Raw genomic sequence first — 17070 nt, forward strand, 5'->3', positions numbered from 1 at the left:
AGATTTGTTCTTCAGTCTCTAGTGTCCGTCAGGAAACTAGGACAACTAGACTATCTGGCCGTCCACATTTTCGATTGTAGCCCCGCCTTTCCACTTTTTTGTCCAATGCGGTGTCTTTCTGGCGGGAGGTGGGCAGAACTTCCGGAAGGGCTGTTGCCCCACCTCCTCTCCCACTCCTCCCCCCGACCGGGAAAGCTCACGTCCGGGTTCAAAGTAGGGTTTGCGTCGGGGTACACCCAGCGACTGAATTTCATTTTGTTTACCCCTTCAACAGCTGTAAACTGGGGAGGGAAGTGCCCCCTTAATGGGAGTTCCGAATGGAAAATTGAATTGTTATTTCGAGGGCGTGGCAAGTTGTAAGGAAAGCCAACAGGGTCTGACTTCTGACTTATTTCAAATAAAAATGTTTGTAAATTCCAGCTAATAGTGCATCAGTCTGCTGCAATTAAAAGGAGCAGCTGGTCATAGTGGCACACGTCTGTAATGCCAGCACTCGTGAAGCTGAGGCGGGAGGATCCCAGTGAATTTGATGCCAGCCAGGGTTATATAGTAAGTTCAAGAGTAACCTGGACTACACTGTAAGACTCTGTTTCAAAAAACTGGGGTGAACAAAAAGGGGAAACAGCAAGCTGGCCTATTAGAGAACTGGGCTTTTTTCTCACCTTATTAACAGGGTTCCGTATGTCAGGTGAGAAGTGCGATTAGGTCATGGGTGTGCCGGGAAAACAGTCACAATCCGGAGGACTGCCCCTCTGTTGTGATCTCAGAGAAGGAAGCAGTTTGCCTAAGTCGTAGCTCCAAGTTTATTCAGAGTCAGAATTCAATCTGCCCTGTTGCTAACCTGATATCCCTGAGGATTCTGGGAAAGATTGTTAGCATTAATTTTATTTATTTATTTATTTATTTGAGAGGATCTCGCTCTGTAGTTTAGGCTTATCTTAAACTCAGTTTGTAGCCAAGGCAGGCCTCGAACTCGCAGCAATCCTGCCTCAGCTTCTGGAGTGCTAGGATCACAGGCATGTTCTATTATGCCCGGGTTGTTATCATCAATTTTAGAAGTTAAAGAAAGGCTTGTGTTAACTGGCTTGATTTAGCTCTTGCGCACATTTAACATTGAAACAACCCGTACATGATGCATGTATATAATTTTTGTCTGCTAAAACTAATGAAAAAGGATCAAGAAGCTAACTAATGCCTTCCTGTGAAGTAAGCACCGCCATATGGATGGGAAGAGCTCCAGCTAGAAGAGAAATCATGCTTTCATGTGAGGCAACCAGTGCACAGGCCGAAAAAACCAATAGAGCATTCCCCACCCCCTGCCTGTGTGCTGCATCGCATGGGGGCTCTTGCCTAACGAGTGAACTCTGGGCAACTCCCAGTGCTGCCGATAAGCTCTGTGGTGGCTGGCAGGGCTACTGGAAGACAGGGCTCACAAGCCAGCGAAGGACGTACTGGAGCCTGCATCCTGCATGATCTCTCCCATTTCCTAGCCCACGAGCCGTGTCTAAAAACTCTGAACAAGCCACATGTGGGGTCACACGCCTGTCATCTCAGCCCTTGGGACCTCAGGAGGCTGAGGCAGAAGGATTGCCAAGAGTTCCAGGCCATCCTGGGTTACATAGTGAGTTTCGAGACCAGACTGAGTTACATAGTGAAACCCTGTTTGAAACAAACGAGCAATAAATAAATACAATCTCTAGAACCGTATTGCAAAGACACATGGAATAGGACCAGTAATAGCTTCTGGCATTCTCTCCAGAGCTGAGTGGTGAGAGACCATGCCGATACAAGGTAAGGTCTACAGTTCAATACCTGCAGATGACCTGGAGAACCCTGTTGCCACACAGATCTCAGTCAGTAACTCGAGGCTTTCACCCTAGTTTCCTTTCCCAGATTTCAACACTTGCAGGGGTCATGAGGAAGCTAACACTTTGAATTGCTGCTCTCATTTCTCTAAGTATTTTCAAAAAATCAAGGAAACCAAAGTGATAATGTAATCAAGACTCATGGGGGAATCAATCGGACATTGACACTTAGCAAACCGGCCTGGCTGGCAAATAAGCAGAGTGCTGATTATTCTGATACTCCCCAAGCCACGACTCAAAGAACTGAGTTTTGGGTTTTTTCTTAATCTGGTGAATTGGGTTAATAATGATTGTCCTAATTCCTATTCTGCAGACAGAGGAAAGGAGATAATACTGCAAGATCATTGCTCAGGAGTTAGTGTGAATACCAAGTTTTTTTTTATTAAAAAAATTTCTTTTGAGACAGGGTTTATTTATTCAGGCTGGCCTTTAGTTCAGTAGCCCAGGCTGCCCTCACATTTGTGATGACCCTCCTGGCTCAGCTTCCTGAGTACTAGGACTATAGGCACGCACCACCACACCCAGCTCACGAGGGGACTCATTTGGTATATTTTCTTCATCACCTGAACAAGGCAAGTGAGAACCCAGCAAGGTGGGCAGAGAGGAAAGCAACCACTGGTGAGACAAGGTCGTGGGACCCAGACCTAGAGGGGTGAAGTCACCCGAGGAAGGAGTGGTGATCGTGGGGCTGGGGAGTGGAGGCCGACACTGGCTGGTGCCCAAGTGGGGGCCTGCGGAGATGAATCAGCTCAGGTCCCTGCAGAAGTGATGCCACCATGCTTCAGGGAACAGCACAGCCCAGCCGAACCCCAGCCACCGTGTCGCACCCAGGAGATGGACACCTCCCAGGCTGGCATCTACAGGACTGGTCCGATTCTTCTGTGCCTCTTAGTGCTGGTCCCGTTATCACAGACGACTGCTTTAGGGAGAGAGATTCGAGGTGGCAAACAGGGCTGGGCCCTCGAGGGAGTCAGTGCAGGAATGAGAACGCGACAAGAAAGTGCCTGGAGGTGCATCCGAGTGAAATTAAAGCCAAAGGCCAAGAGATTTGAGGTCATTGGTGCCACTCTTTTGAAATTTCCCATATAAATAAATCATTATCTGAGTAGGGGTGGACATCCCCTCCTACCCACTGAGAATATTAAGACTAAGATTAGAGACAAGAAAAAGCCCATTGATTGTCAATGAAGGTTAACGATGTCATCTGTATGTTCGTGCTACTAATAGATTGGTATCAGCCAAGAGGCTGCATTTGTGATCTATCTTTGTTTCTCTGAGACAGGATCTTGCCATATAGTTCAGGATGGCCCACAACTCACTATGTAGCTCAGCTTGGCTGGAGATCCTCCTGCCTCAGCCTCCTGAGTGCTGGAATTACAAGTGTGTACCACATGTATGGTTTATACTTGATTGTCATTTTGACCCACGTAGTACTCACTTCATGATTTTGCTGTAAAACCTTCTCAGAGCACAGGCTCACTGGCAGCCCACTGAGGACCCCTCCTGTGTCTCAGGAGCTATTCCTACTCCCCATTCCTGTCCCCTGGTCAGTTTTCCTATTCTTACCCTCTACTGCACCTCAGCATTCATTCTTCGATTTCTAGAATCACACATTCTGCGTGTCCGCTGTCCAGCAGGTCTGGAGTTACATTTTACCACCCTATCACTGTCAGGGAGGCCAGGATTCTCTGAACATTGGAGCCCTGGAGGAGCAGCATTAATCTGGGGTTTGGACACCTTGTATGTATCCAGCTCCTCATTCCCAGTGTTGCCTGATGCTTGCTTTACCTCCCAACAGACAGCTATAAGCCCTGAAGCCCACAGCTGGGCAAAGCTTGGAGGGGCTTTCTGCAAGCCCACTCTACACAGCTGACTGGAGCAAAGAGAGGGAGCGGTCGGCCGGTTTCTGTTGTTTTTCATTTCACTCCTTGGCCAAGAATGTGTCAAATGGCAGAAAAAAGATTCCAAGGCAGACTGGCAGACCTGTCCCCCTATTTTTTTGTTCTCTACAGCGCCCCCTTCTGCAAGGACATTAAGGCACTTTGTATGAGACAAGTTCTGAAAACAAGTCTGGGCAATCCTGCAGCATCCTTGAATCAGCAGGGAAACTCTCTTCAGTTTATCGTCCATCCTCACTTTATCTTGGTTGCCTGGTGTGGTGGTGCATGCCTGTAATCCGAACACTCAGGAGGCTGAGGCAGGAGGATCATTATGAGTTTGAGATCAGCTTGGGTTACATAGTGAGTTCCTCTGTACTGCTTTGTGACATAGTGTAACTCACTATGTACTGCTTTGTGACTCACTATGGACTGCTTTGTGAGACCCTGTCTCAAAAACAATTCAAAACAAAAAACAAACAAAAAAACCCAATTCAAAACAAAATAAAACAAAGCAATGCACTGTTGGTTTGATTTGGAAATGGGTGGATTCACACATGAACAAGAGTCAGTAATTGCGGAGATATTTCTTTGGTGGTCATTACTAATGACCAAGTTACTGCAAAGTGAACACAGACTGTCTGCTTGTGCAAATTGTGTGTGTATGGCAACGTGTAAAAGGCCTCTTGTTCTGGCGACACAGGCTCCATGATCCTAGTGTGCTGTGTTTTTTACTCACAAATTTCTCACCTCTTGCATGTGGACCTCCAGGGCCTGTCATTCACAGGTGCCTCTGAATCAGCTCTTTCCTTCACAGCAGTCAGCCAAGGAGGGGTGCTTTATCTTTGCACTTTTAGCTCTAGAACTTGAGGTTCCGTAAAGTGAAGCAAAGTGAGCCACAGTAAAGGGAGCTGGGAGCAGGGTTCACAGTCACCAGTTCTGAAACCTGCAGAGAGGAAGTGCCAGGCTTATCCTGTCCAGCCATCTGTTTACTCCACACATTCATTCATTCAGCTCTGGCGACTTGGCATCGGCACGACTCCCTGGCTGATGAATGTCCATTTCAGTGGCCATCAGCAGGGGTTATGACTCAAGTCAGCACCGACACCCTGCACTGCACTGCTGGGCTGTCCTCCTCTCCCACGGGCACCCTCTGTCTCTGAATGTGAGTCCCCTGAGACCGCTCTACATCAATAAGCACTGGCTCTTTAGCCACGTGGGGGCGGGATCAGGACCCAGTCCTCCTAGGCAAAGGCGATGGAGGTGTGGCTGGCCTGAGGACGCTGAGGGTCGCAAGGACCACCGCCACTTATGGGAAGCAGTGTCATTTGGACAGGGGAGGAGACAGTTCCAAGTGGACACAAGGCAAGCAGAACCAGGACACGGCAGAAATCACAGTTGCAACTTACGCGGCGCTGGCTGGACAGGAGCTTGGTCCCAGGGTGGACTGTGTGGCTTTGGAAGACGGCGATCCCCACAAGGAGGAGCTCGAGCAAAGCTGTGACCGCCTGGGGGTTCTACAGCGGGTAGATGACCACCCAAATGCGTGGCAGACCCCACTAACCCTGGTGGGCCCCCTCTTCATGCTGCCCTGTTTTCTCCCCGGTATCTGAGGTGACAGGGGGCCAGCAGCTCTGGAGTCCTCTTTCCTGAGTGTCTTTATGAGGTATGATAAAAAATACAGTGAATTCTGCTGCAGAAAGTCAGCTGATAAACACTCCTCATCCACCTTACTCACCGGATCTGGTGCCATGTGCCCACCGACTCTTCCCCAAAAAGTCAACACGATTGAAAAAAGTCAATATTTTGAGTGGATTCAGAACATCAAGGTAGCCATAATGGTGCAAGGAAAGACCCTCAGGAAAGAGGAGGCCAGAGCTGCTTCAGAAAGTGTCAAGAATGCGGGATGTGTGTGTTCAAATGGAAGAGGAGAGTATTGAGGGGGATCGATGGCAATGTGTCATTTACTGCAATAAATTTAAAAAAGGTAAACACTGTTCACTGTTGGTTTTGATTCATCATTTAAGTGAGGTGCTGATTTCTCTCTTCTTGGCTCCCGTCTAACGATGTGTTTCTGTTGGGTCCCAATGGTGAGCATTACAGCAAGCAGCCTTGGGATAGGGCACAAGGAGAACCTCTCTGGAGACATGGGCTGCAGGGTCGCTTCCAAACTTGTGGCTTTCTGACCTTGCGTTCCTATTCCTCGTTCACTCCTGCGCCTTCCTGCCACAGTCTCTGTCTCGGGTTGAATGGTGGCCTCAGAGACATTGAGTCCTAGCTCCTGGGACGTGCACAGGAGCTCTTACATGGGAAACGTCTCTGCGGGTTTAAAGAAGGGAAGAAAAGAATCCCCGGATCGGAGCGGGCCTTACCTCAGGGCTGCCCTCTTGTGAGACTTGACACTGTGGCTGCACACCCAGGACACAGAAGGATACTGCATGCGACCGTCATGGCAGAGCTTGGGTCAATGCACTGGGGGGCAGCTGCCAGATGCCAGAAGAGGCAAAGCAGGTGGCATCCAGGAATGCTGAGAGAATATTTCTGGGCCACCTCACTTAGGGTATTCCTATGGCAGCCCCAGGAAATGATGAAGAGCATGGGTTTGGGGGGCCTGGGGACCAGTTCCTTTCTGCTCCAGGCCAGTCCTCTCCCTGGCTCCCTGGATACAGTGTCTGCCACACACAGGTCTTCAGTGTGCTTTGTCCCTGTCACTTGGCGCTCCCCAGCTGCCACCTCTGCGTGCACCCTCTTCTCCCTCTGCACGGCCCCCTGCTGCTTCTGTCTGCAGCAATCTGCTCCCCTGAAGTGCTTAACACTCAGCTCCTTTCCTCCTCCTTAAGGCAAGCCCTGCCTGCTTTGCTGCTCACTGGAAGTTATTTTCCCTCTGAGTCCTGGAGTATTCAGTTGTTTGTTTGTTTGCTTGCTTGTTTTTTTGAGACAACATCTCACTTTGTAGTTCAGGCTGGCCTTGAAGTCAATGTGTAGCCCAGGCTGGCTTTGAACTCCTGGTGATCCTCTTGCCTCAGCCTCCTGAGAGCTGGGATTACAGGCATGTCTGCTCTTCGGGTTGTTCTGTTTAGCAGGAGGAAGGTGTCCCGAACCAAGGCTCGGGCACAGACTTTGGCTTGGCTACTCATCATCTGGCCATCTCATGGCCTCTGTTTCTCATTTGTGAACCCAGAGGTCAGGCCAGCCAGGTTATCCTGTGGGGCCCTTCTGGTTCTAGCAGCCCGAGTCTCTGCAGTCCCATCACTGTGAAAGGCTGCACGCGGTCTTCGCTGACCCTACATCGACACGATGGCAGCGCTGTGCTAGCAGCGGACACAGTGGGTAAAGTGTCCCTGCCCCCTAGGAGCACACAGTCTAGCAGAGGAACAGAGTTAAACGCTCTTAAAAGTGAGTAGGAGGAGCCTGGTGTGGTGGTACACACCTGTTAGTCCTGGTACGCAGGAGACTGAGGCAGGAGGATTGCTATGAGTTTGTGGCCAAACCGAGGTTACATAGTGAGCTCAGGCCCAGCCTACATGACATAGGGAGACCCTGTCTCAAAAAATGAAAACAAAATATATATATATATTTTGATTCAGCTCAACATCCATTGTGCATCTCAATGCTGAAAAGCCTCACATGGCTGGTGATGACCCTACCAGCTAGCGTGGGCCAGAGTGCTCCGTCCTCTCTGTGCAGCTGCCCCTGTCTCATTGGAGGCTGTCAGTGACACACTTTCTTGGTCATATATTTTGTGTTTTTGAGACAGGGTCTTCCTATGTAATTCAGGCTGCCTGAACTCAAAGTGATCCTCCTGCCTCAGCCTCCTGTGCTAGGATCATAGATGTACACCACCATGCCTGGCTGGGCCTGTGTGTCTAAACCAGCCCCTTTGCACTGCGAAAGCTGTCTCATTGTCTCAGAATTATCTCTGCACAATCTTTTATTAGTTGTTTGTTGATTATCTGCCTCATCTGCCTATAAATCCCACCAAAGCAAACACCTTTGTCTTCTTTACTGCTCTTCCTTTCCCCTCAACCCCTCACAGGAGAGTTGACTCTCAGCAAACATCTGTGGGAAGCTTTGAAGATTCCAGATTCCTCATTTGTCATCTCTAAAGTTGACGCCCATTCCGCGGAAGGTTGGGGGAGGGCGGTGGAGCGGGAGGAGTCGCTCCAGAGGCTTCTGTGGCAGGAAAGGCGGACCTCAATGCCAACTTGGGGGTGGAACTGCTGAGGTCACAGCGTTTCCTTCCAGCTGTGACTTGGCTATCTGTCCATCCAACCACTGGCCTGGATGGTTTTATGGGAAGTCATCCCACCGAGTGGCGCTTCTGCTTGGTACCACTAGATGGCGCCACGTCACAAAAAGTAGTCTCAGTGTGGGCGGTTTCCCAGCAGATTCTACAGAGGTGCAGCGGCAGCGCGGCCCCAGCCTCTGATCTCGGAGCTGGCGTCCTCAGGAGCTCTCAGCGGGGGTGGCCAGCCCGGCGGGGTGGAGGCGGCCGGCTCCGCTCCTGGGTCTCAGCGCAGGTCTGGCCCGTGAGTCACGGCCGGGTGTTCACATTTGCCTAAGACCTGCCTGCTCCCTGCGGTGAAGCCAGCTTACTAAAGGGGCAGTCGAGGCGTGACCCTGGCGGTGGTGACTGGGGCTGTGTGTCCGCGACTCTGTCCTTTCTCTGCAGAGCTTCCTGACCCTGGGCCAGGTCAGGCCATTCCACCTTCTGAAAGCAGAGGCTCGGAAATCCATTAGCAGGAAAGCTTCAGCTTTGCCGGGGGAAACTTTCTCTTTTTATTGTTACAACACTAAACTCCATCCTCCCCCCTGCATGCGCGAGTGCATTTTTAACGCTTCTGTGATTTTGTTGTCTTTTATACACAGAAAGCCCAGCAGGCCTTCCTGTTTGGGGAAATTCTGTTCCCCCTTCAAATGTCACCACTGCCAGGAACCCTCTTCTGGTTTCCTTAGTCACGAGCAAGTCCTTCTCCTCCCAGTTTCCCATAGTATTTTGGGTCTTTCTCAGAGCATGGAACCCACTTGTCTTCCTTTCCCTCTTCTCCTCCTCCTTTTCCTCGTTGTGCTTCTGAGACAAGGTCTCACTATGTAGCCCAGCCTGTTCTCAAACTTGCAGAGGTTCCCCTGCCTCGGCCTCCTGAGTGCTGGACTTACAGACTTGTCCACCACACCTGGCCTTGAAGTCCTCGTGCTTTGGCTGAGCAGACAGAGCGTAGAGGCAGGAAGGTAGTTCAGGAGCCCAGCCATGAGCTAGCGAGGGACATCGCCCAGCTGGCACCAAAAGCAGCATGATTAATGCAGTCATCCCTCCCATGGGAGGGTGGCCAGGCATTCTTTGACACTCAAATAACAAATGCCATTTGTAGTTTTACTAGGAATGCTCATCCCAAATGTGCCAATGATATAATAAAACTGAGTGCCTGGCCTGCCCGGGTAAACTTCGGCCTTCCTGGGTAAACTGAGGTCTCTCCACACACAGCAGCACTGAAAGCCATGCTCCTCTCAGGCACCCACTGGAGGGCTCAGAGCAGGAAACACCGCTGGGGCCTTGGGAGCCGGGAGCACCTCACTCCCTGACTGTAAACAGCACTGGGGCTCAGCGCTCACTTTTCACTACTTGCTGTTTATTTGTCGGTGCCAGGCACCAAGTTTGTTAAAAGATAAGTCTTTGCCTCTCTTCTTAGTTTTTTGGTTTGTTTTGTTTTTTCCTTCCTGAGTCAAGATTTCACTATAAAGTCCAGGCTGGCCTTGAACTTTGGCAATCCTCCTGCCTCAGCCTCCCAACTGCTGGGATTAGGGGACTTGCTTTCTTTAAAAAAAAATCCAATTCTGAAAATAACTCTCCAGGGATTCTCAGAAAGCTGAGCTGCCCCTAAAGGAAGACAATCACCATTTGTCCAGCTTTTCTGTACTGGAAATGATAGTCTACAACCTCACCTTGCCTGCCTCCCCCAGAAGTTTCGATCTAGGCTCTAGGCGTAAATTTATTCAGTGAGTTGCAATTCAGCTTTGGGGGTGGAGTGTCAGAGGGCAAGTTCCTTTTGCTGCGGGGTAATCCTACATCTTCGTGGTTTCTGTAGATAAAAGAGATGCTGATAGATTTAGGATATAATTGGAGCATTGGCTTGGTCTCTTTCTGCCCTCGACCACGGGCTGCAACCAGGTCCCTTTAAGAGACCAGAAATCCGTCGGGCGTTGCAGCCCAGAGTGGAGTCTCTCCTCTGCTCCTCCCCTGTCCCCGCGCGCGAATGGTTCGCGCCGGCCTATATTTACCCGAGCTCTCGCTCCCGGACGGCAAGGATGTGAGGCTGGCGAGCCGGCTGCCGCGCACAGGATCGGACGCTGCAAAGAAGGGCAATCAATCCAGGACAGCCGGGAGCGGAGCGCGGCTTCCCCGGGAGCGAACATGAGGTAGCGGCGTCTCTGAGCCGACATGCGCGCGCCCCGCCCTCGGAGCCCCGCTCTGCCCAAGCGGCGCCGGCCGGGACAGTGAGCTCCGGCCCGAGCGGGATGCAGTGAGCGGCGCGGTCGCTGCGCGGGGCCCAAGGGCCACCCGGACTCCGTCACCCTCGGTCAGCTGCCAATCTTGGGACCTGCCCCGCAGCGGCACGCACTCTCCAACAGCCCTTGCGGGTGGGGTGTCTGGCCCCTGGGCGGGCTGTAGCAGAGTCCCCGAGGTTCCCGGCCGGGGCCCGAGGTGCCGGGTGCGGGCCTGATCGCCGTCTCCGGAGAGTTCCTGCGACTCGGCGCCTCATCCAGGCTGCGCGGTCGGGGCGCCCCTATTTATCTACATGGGCGCATTTGGGCTTTTTCGGAGACATTTTCCGCTCCACACTCCTTCCCCTTTCTCTCGTGCTGTCGTTCGCCTGAGACTTGCCCTCGTTCTTATCTAAACCGGGGTGATACTGTGCGCGCGCGCGCTCCGGCGCCCTCAACCCCCTTTGCACCCTCGAAGCTAAATATTTTTTTCTCTCTTAAAAACTGGACTCCATCTCCTGTGGAGTGCCCAAGTACCCTCGGTCCCCCTCTGCCTGCTCCCCAGGGCCGCTCCCAGCAGAGTTTTATTTTTCAATCTTGCCCAGGCCAAGCCCGGCCGGGGCTGGTGGCTCTGCGGGGCTCTGCCGCGCCGCCCAGCCACGCCGGGGCGCCCTTCGGAGATGCTGCCGTGGAAGAGGCACAAGTTCGAGCTGTTGGCCGAGGCGCCGCCGCGGCAGGCGTCCAAGCCCAAGGGCTACGCCGTGAGCCTGCATTACTCTGCGCTCAGCTCGCTAGCGCGCGCCTGCCCCGAAGGCGCACTCAGCCGCGTGGGCAGCATGTTCCGCTCCAAGCGCAAGAAGCTGCACATCACCAGCGAGGACCCCACGTACACCGTGCTCTATCTGGGTAACGCCACCACCATCCAGGCGCGCGGCGACGGCTGCACCGACCTGGCGGTGGGCAAGATCTGGAGCAAGAGCGAGGCGGGCCGCCAGGGCACGAAGATGAAACTGACGGTGAGCGCGCAAGGGATCCGCATGGTGCACGCGGAGGAACGCGCGCTGCGCCGCCCGGGCCACCTCTACCTGCTGCACCGCGTCACCTACTGCGTGGCGGACGCGCGACTGCCCAAGGTCTTTGCCTGGGTGTACCGGCACGAGCTGAAGCACAAGGCGGTGATGCTGCGCTGCCACGCCGTGCTGGTGTCCAAGCCTGAGAAGGCACAGGCCATGGCCTTGCTGCTGTACCAGACGTCGGCCAACGCGCTGGCGGAGTTTAAGCGCCTCAAGCGGCGGGACGACGCACGCCATCAGCAGCAGGAGCTGGTAGGGGCGCACACTATCCCCCTGGTGCCGCTGCGCAAGCTGCTGCTGCACGGACCTTGCTGCTACAAACCCCCGGTGGAGCGCAGCCGCAGTGCCCCCAAATTGGGCTCCATCACCGAGGACCTGCTTGGCGAGCAGCAAGAGCAGGAGGAGGAGGAGGAGGAGCACCTGCAGGGCTGCCTGGAAGAGGAGGACGAGGAAGAGAACGACGGCGAAGAAGAGCAGGACCGTGAGAGGCAGCGGGACCCAGCGCAGGAGGGTGGCGATGAGCAGAGCGCACTGGTGGTGGCCATGCACTTAGAGTGCGGGGACTTGCTGGACACAGTGCAGAATGGCCACGAGGAGGCGCTGGGCGGCGGGGCTGGGATGCCAATTCAGCTGCCAGATGAAGGTGCCTCCTCTGATATGAAGGCCCAGTTGTCGCAACTGATTAGCGACCTGGGCGAGCTCAGCTTTGGCAACGATGTACGCACCCTGCAGGCAGACTTGCGGGTAACGCGCCTGCTGTCCGGCGAGAGCACGGGCAGCGAGAGCTCTATTGAGGGCGGGGGCCCCGACGCCACCTCAGCCACCGCCGGCAACCCGGTCGGCGCCACCGACAGCAGTGCCAGCCCCAACCCCGACGCGCCCCACTCGGGCTGAGCTCCAGCGGACTCTGCCGTGCGCTCCCAGCACCCGACAGTGACTCCTCAACCGCGGTCCCAACGACCTCCCTCTCCCCAATCCACCCCAGGAAAGGGGAACCGGGATGCCTGCCTCGGCCGGGGAGGGCAGGATTGGAGTTCTCCATGGTTGCTTCCTCCCCAACCTGCACCGCTACACTCTGGCTGCTCCGTTTGAGGTGGCTCAGATTGCTCGCGGAGATGTGGGGAGATGAAAGAGAAAACCCTAAAAGTAGAGGGAAGCCCTGTAGGGTGGGGAGGAGGAGAGGCTGCTGAAGGATTGGAAAAGTCCGGCCAGGCAGCCAGTTTCCTGTTTGTGAGGCCGCGGGGCCGCGAGGGGCGGGTTTAACTTCCTCCGACCCCCGCCCTGCCGGCCGCTCTGCACTGTCATTGACACCTACTTTAAAAAGTCGCGGTCACAACATCAAGCCTTTAATACCACCCCAAACCCCAGTTCTTTTTTTGGTGTTAAGAGCTTGGGCTGTTTATCTTCGACTCAGAGTCTTGAGAATCTGCCAAATTCCTCAAATAATTGTTTGGGGAGTGGGTCATGAAAGAAAGTTGCATTTTGTTTACAAAGACATCTAATACCTTTCAAAAAGGAGTTTTCCTTTAGAAACACACATCTTCCTCCCCTTGCCCCAACGATCTCACTCTGTGATGCTGTGTAAAATATTTTTGCACTGTTGTGAAATATTTTTGACTTTTTTTTGTACATAACTGTGTTCTCAGAGCTGAATGTTTATATATCTCTTTTGCTGTGCAAAAGAAACATGTAAAATGTTGTTCAGTTGTATATACAGAAATGTGGATAAAACATTTTGTTATTTTTGGAGTTGCATGGTTCTGGTTCTGTTGGCACACAGGTGGGGACTGCAATAAAGAGGATGATGTCACACAGCAGGTGAGCGTCTGGAGCTACTGCCCAGGGTGTATGGTGGGGAGGTGGCCGAGGGACAAGTGTGTCCAGCCCTGGACTATGGTGAGTCCTGGACCTTCCTGGACTGCTCTACTTTGGGTGCTGAGTCCCCAGCGTATTCCATGTTTTTCACTTAGTGAGTTGTGCGAATGTGAACCTTCTCTGGTCTTTCTTTTCTGCTTTTCTTTTTGAGGCACGGTCTCACTGTGCAGTTCTGTAACCCAACCTGGTTTTAAATTCACAAGGATCCTCCTGCCTCAGCCTCCTAAGTGCTGGAATTACAGGCATGTGCCGCCACACCTGGCTCTCTCTGGTCTTTCTGATTTAATTAAAACAAAAACAATTTTTAAAATTTAATTTTTGGCGCGGCCAGCAGGAGTTGTTGTGAGGCTGTGTAAGGAGGGTGAGGTGCAGCTCTGCCGAGATGTTGTGGGTTACCCTCCCGGTCAAGGAGGAGGCTACAACATAATCTTTTCCTTTACGAGTGCGGATGGAAAGGGAGCGGAGAGCTCTCGGAGGAGCAGGGCTTCTCTGCTTTTCCTGGAAGGAAAACCAAGCCAGGGAAGAGCTGTGAGTGCCAGCCCTGCCTGCGTCACTGTGATACCTGGTGTCACTGCAGGCACGTGGGGTGGGCAGGTGGCAGAGCCCATTCGCATCCGTCTGCTTCCCAGCCTGGCAGCGATGTGGAGGGCAAGGCAGGGGGCTGTGCGCCTGTGTGTGCTGCTGGAGAGCGTTCAGGTTTCCTGTGTGCTTGTTTCTCTTGTAAACTCCAAGCAAATGTCTGTGGTTGGGCTCCACCCAGTCAGCTGCAAGTCTGGAGCAGATGCTGCCCAAACTGTGCCTTCTCCAGATTCGTTTCCATTTGCCCTTTTTGGCTTCCTTTCCTGTGTCACTGAACAGACCTCAATGCTGGCCTTCCCCGTGTCCTGGGCCACTCTGTTCTCTTTTTATCACAAGCGTGTTTGGAGCAGCCCAAAAGGAGATCCTGAGGAGTCTGGAATTCACTGCAACCTGGAGGAACGGAGGAGGAAGATTTTCTTCCTACTTAGTGGGAGTGGTTTAGGGCTAAAACTCTTGGGAAGAAAAGGTGCCAAAGGAGAGGGTGGGAAATAGCTTTACCCATATTTGACGTGTGCCTAGGGATGGTAAGTGTCGGGGCAGGCCTTTGAGTCTATTCTGTTCTGGTTTGCTAGAGTCCTTGTTCTTGGTGAGCACCTCCGATGCACATCATTGACTGATGGTTTAAGGTGTCCAGGTTGGGGGCTGGGGATTTAGCTCAGCGGCATAAGGGCCTGCCTTGCAAGCAGGCAGTCGTGAGTTCGATCCCCGGTACTGAAAAAGATTTAAAAAAAAAAAAATACCCAGGTTATCTAGGTTGGTGATGCATGCCTGTAATTCTAGCACTCAAGAGGCTGAGGCAGGAGGATCACTGTGAGTTTGAGGTCAGTCTGGGCTACACAGTGAATGAACTCAAGGCCAGCCTGAAGTGTACTTTGAAACCTTGTCTCAAAAAACAAAAGCAAAAGCCATAAAACAGTGGGAGGAATACAGCTGACAGTTGGGGCGAGGTGAGGTGCATGTGCTTTCATTCCTAACCCACGTGCCCAGCGACCAAACCCGGCTCAGTGTTCATCTCTAATGGGCGGAGCTAGGGAGCTACATCATCACGTCCTCACGCTCAAACCAACCCCACCAGTAACCGTGAGGCCACTTCTGCTTTAAAGCCTGGGTTTTCTACTTACCTGGTTTATAAATAGGAAAAGGAGGCTATGCGGAGGGGGAAGAGAAAAGCAGATTGGTAAAGAACCATGTCCCTTCCTCCCTGGCCCTGGTGGCTACCCCTCCGTCCCCCTCCTCTCTGCTTTTTGGCCCCTGTCCTGGCCACACCCCAGGGCTCTGGCCTGATGTAATTCTAGAAGAGAGGGAAGGTGATACACAATTCACCTCCCTACGTCTCAGCCTCCAGGGACACTATTACTCGAGTAAGAAGAGATGTGTTTCAAGTAAAAAAAAAAATATAGCCTGCACCTGGCACTCCCAGAGATGAGAGCGGTGTGACAAAAGCAGAGCTTGGGGGCGTGATGAAGGACACGGTCCAGAATCGCCCGAGTCTGGTTTGGTTTAGCTCTGCCTTCCTGCAAGGTGAGGATCCTGTTTCTCCTTTAGGTAACCTGATGGTGCCTTAAACGCAGGGAGATGCTCTGGGCGCTCTGGGTGTTCTTTCCCAGCCTCCGAGATCCTCTGTGTCCAGCAGGGTGGTCCTGACTGGGCAAGCTGCCAAGTGACTTCTGGTGACTGGAGAGGGTGGCCGAGGTGGCTGCTTGAATCCACGGAGCTCACTGCCTTCGTCAGCTTCTGTTAGCACAAACATGGTGGCTTGAGTCTGCAACCTGTGTGCATGCTGAGGAGGAGGGGAAGATAAACAGTAGTGTGACAGCCCGATCAGCTGTCACTGCGGGGAAGCTGCCCCCTTCATCACACCTGGCTGCAGGGGAAGAAAACGGCCTTTCCCTGCCCCACGCTCTGTGGCTGTGTGGCACCACAGCTTTTAAACAGATGAGATTTTAAACAATTTCTCTCCAGAGGATAGAGCTGTGTCTCACGGCCCTGCTGGTGGAGAGAGAGTTACCAGGCTGGGAGAATCTACCCCAGGACCTCACTGGAGATTGCAAAACCTCCCTGGAGCCACTGGGTACCACCAGGGACAATAATTCCTCTGGAGTGAGCTGCTGTCTTTCTAATAGGATTTAGTAATTTCATAATTGAACCTCACCTTGTGCTGTGGTGGGCATGGGTGGCCTTGTGTTGGCTGGGAAGGCAGTGTGACCGGCCTGAGATGTGCATGGACCTCAGAGGCCAGAGCTATACAGGGCTCTAGGTGGGCAGGAGGCTGCTGATCCAGGGCCCACAGTGTTCTCTGCCATGGCTCTCTGAATACAGCCACAGCTGGGTCTGGTTTGCTTGTTAGCTGGAGCCAGTATTGATCCATGGAACCAAATTTGATTTTGTTTGCTTTGGTTTTTTTGTTTTTGAGACAGGGTCTTGCCAAGTAGCCCAGGCTGGCCTGGCCTTGAACTCACAGTGACCCTCCTGCCTCAGCCTCCCAAATGCTACAATGAGCCACCTCTTTCTGAGTGTTGGGGATTGAACCCAAGGCCTGCAGGATGGTGGAGAAGGACTCTACGCCTGAGCTGCACCCCGGGCTTTGGTTCTTGTTCCTGACTCCCACAGAGAGCAGCCCTTCTGACAGCCTCCTTTCCTGTCCCACTCTTAACCCACTTCCTGTTAATACGTTCTCCCCTCTGGCTTCTCCTGCTGCTCAGCCCCCTCCTCCCTGGCCCTGCTTCATTCTTCCTTTCCACAAACACTGCTCAGACATGAAAGCATCGAAAAGCAAAGAAAGCCCACTTTAAAAATTCTTAAATTATTTTATGGCTGTGTCAGATCGAATCCAGAGCCTCGTCCATGCCGGGCAGTTGCTCAACCACTGAGCGGCGTCCCTAATCCCAGAAAGCCCAGACAGACACTGAGGGGAAAACAGACCAGGTGCCGGCCAGCACCACTCCAGCTTGAGACAGGCATACCTGGCCTTGTCACACACTTAGAGCTGAAGAAACTGAGTCGCAGAGGGCTGATGTCCTGTCAAGGTCACCCAGGAGGGACCAGAATCCTGGTACTCAAACCTTCAGACCAAGACCAGTGCTCTTTCACTCTCTGGTTTTCAGGACTCGTAATTAGACTTTTAATAGTTTTGGGATAGCAGGAAGTGGCAGCTAAACTTCTATTTTCCCTGTTTTTAGTTTCCCACACTTTATGCTCAGTAGATCTTTTTTTGTTTTGTTCTGTTCTTTTTGGTACCGGGGATCGAACTTATGACCTCATGCTTGCCAGGCAGGCACGTCTGCCGCTGAGCTAAATCCCTGACACATGCTCAGTAGTTCT

The 17070-nt window shown here is 52.7% G+C and overlaps 1 protein-coding gene across 1 annotated transcript; it reads left to right on the forward strand.

Moving 5' to 3' along the window:
* Positions 1-10029: 10029 nt before the first annotated feature.
* Positions 10030-13112, forward strand: Fam43a (family with sequence similarity 43 member A). The gene has a single exon (XM_003476957.5). It carries the CDS (start codon positions 10903-10905, stop codon positions 12187-12189), a length of 1287 nt encoding a protein of 428 aa, XP_003477005.1. The 5' UTR covers positions 10030-10902; the 3' UTR covers positions 12190-13112.
* Positions 13113-17070: the final 3958 nt, after the last annotated feature.

This window comes from Cavia porcellus, unplaced genomic scaffold, assembly GCF_034190915.1.
Source record: "Cavia porcellus strain 051 isolate PalLab524CR breed Dunkin Hartley unplaced genomic scaffold, mCavPor4.1 scaffold_14, whole genome shotgun sequence".
NCBI lineage: Eukaryota > Metazoa > Chordata > Mammalia > Rodentia > Caviidae > Cavia > Cavia porcellus.

What these genes read in the sequence shown, in the direction of transcription:
- Fam43a (XM_003476957.5), top strand. Translation starts at nt 10,903, where the DNA reads ATGCTGCCGTGGAAGAGGCACAAGTTCGAGCTGTTGGCCGAGGCGCCG.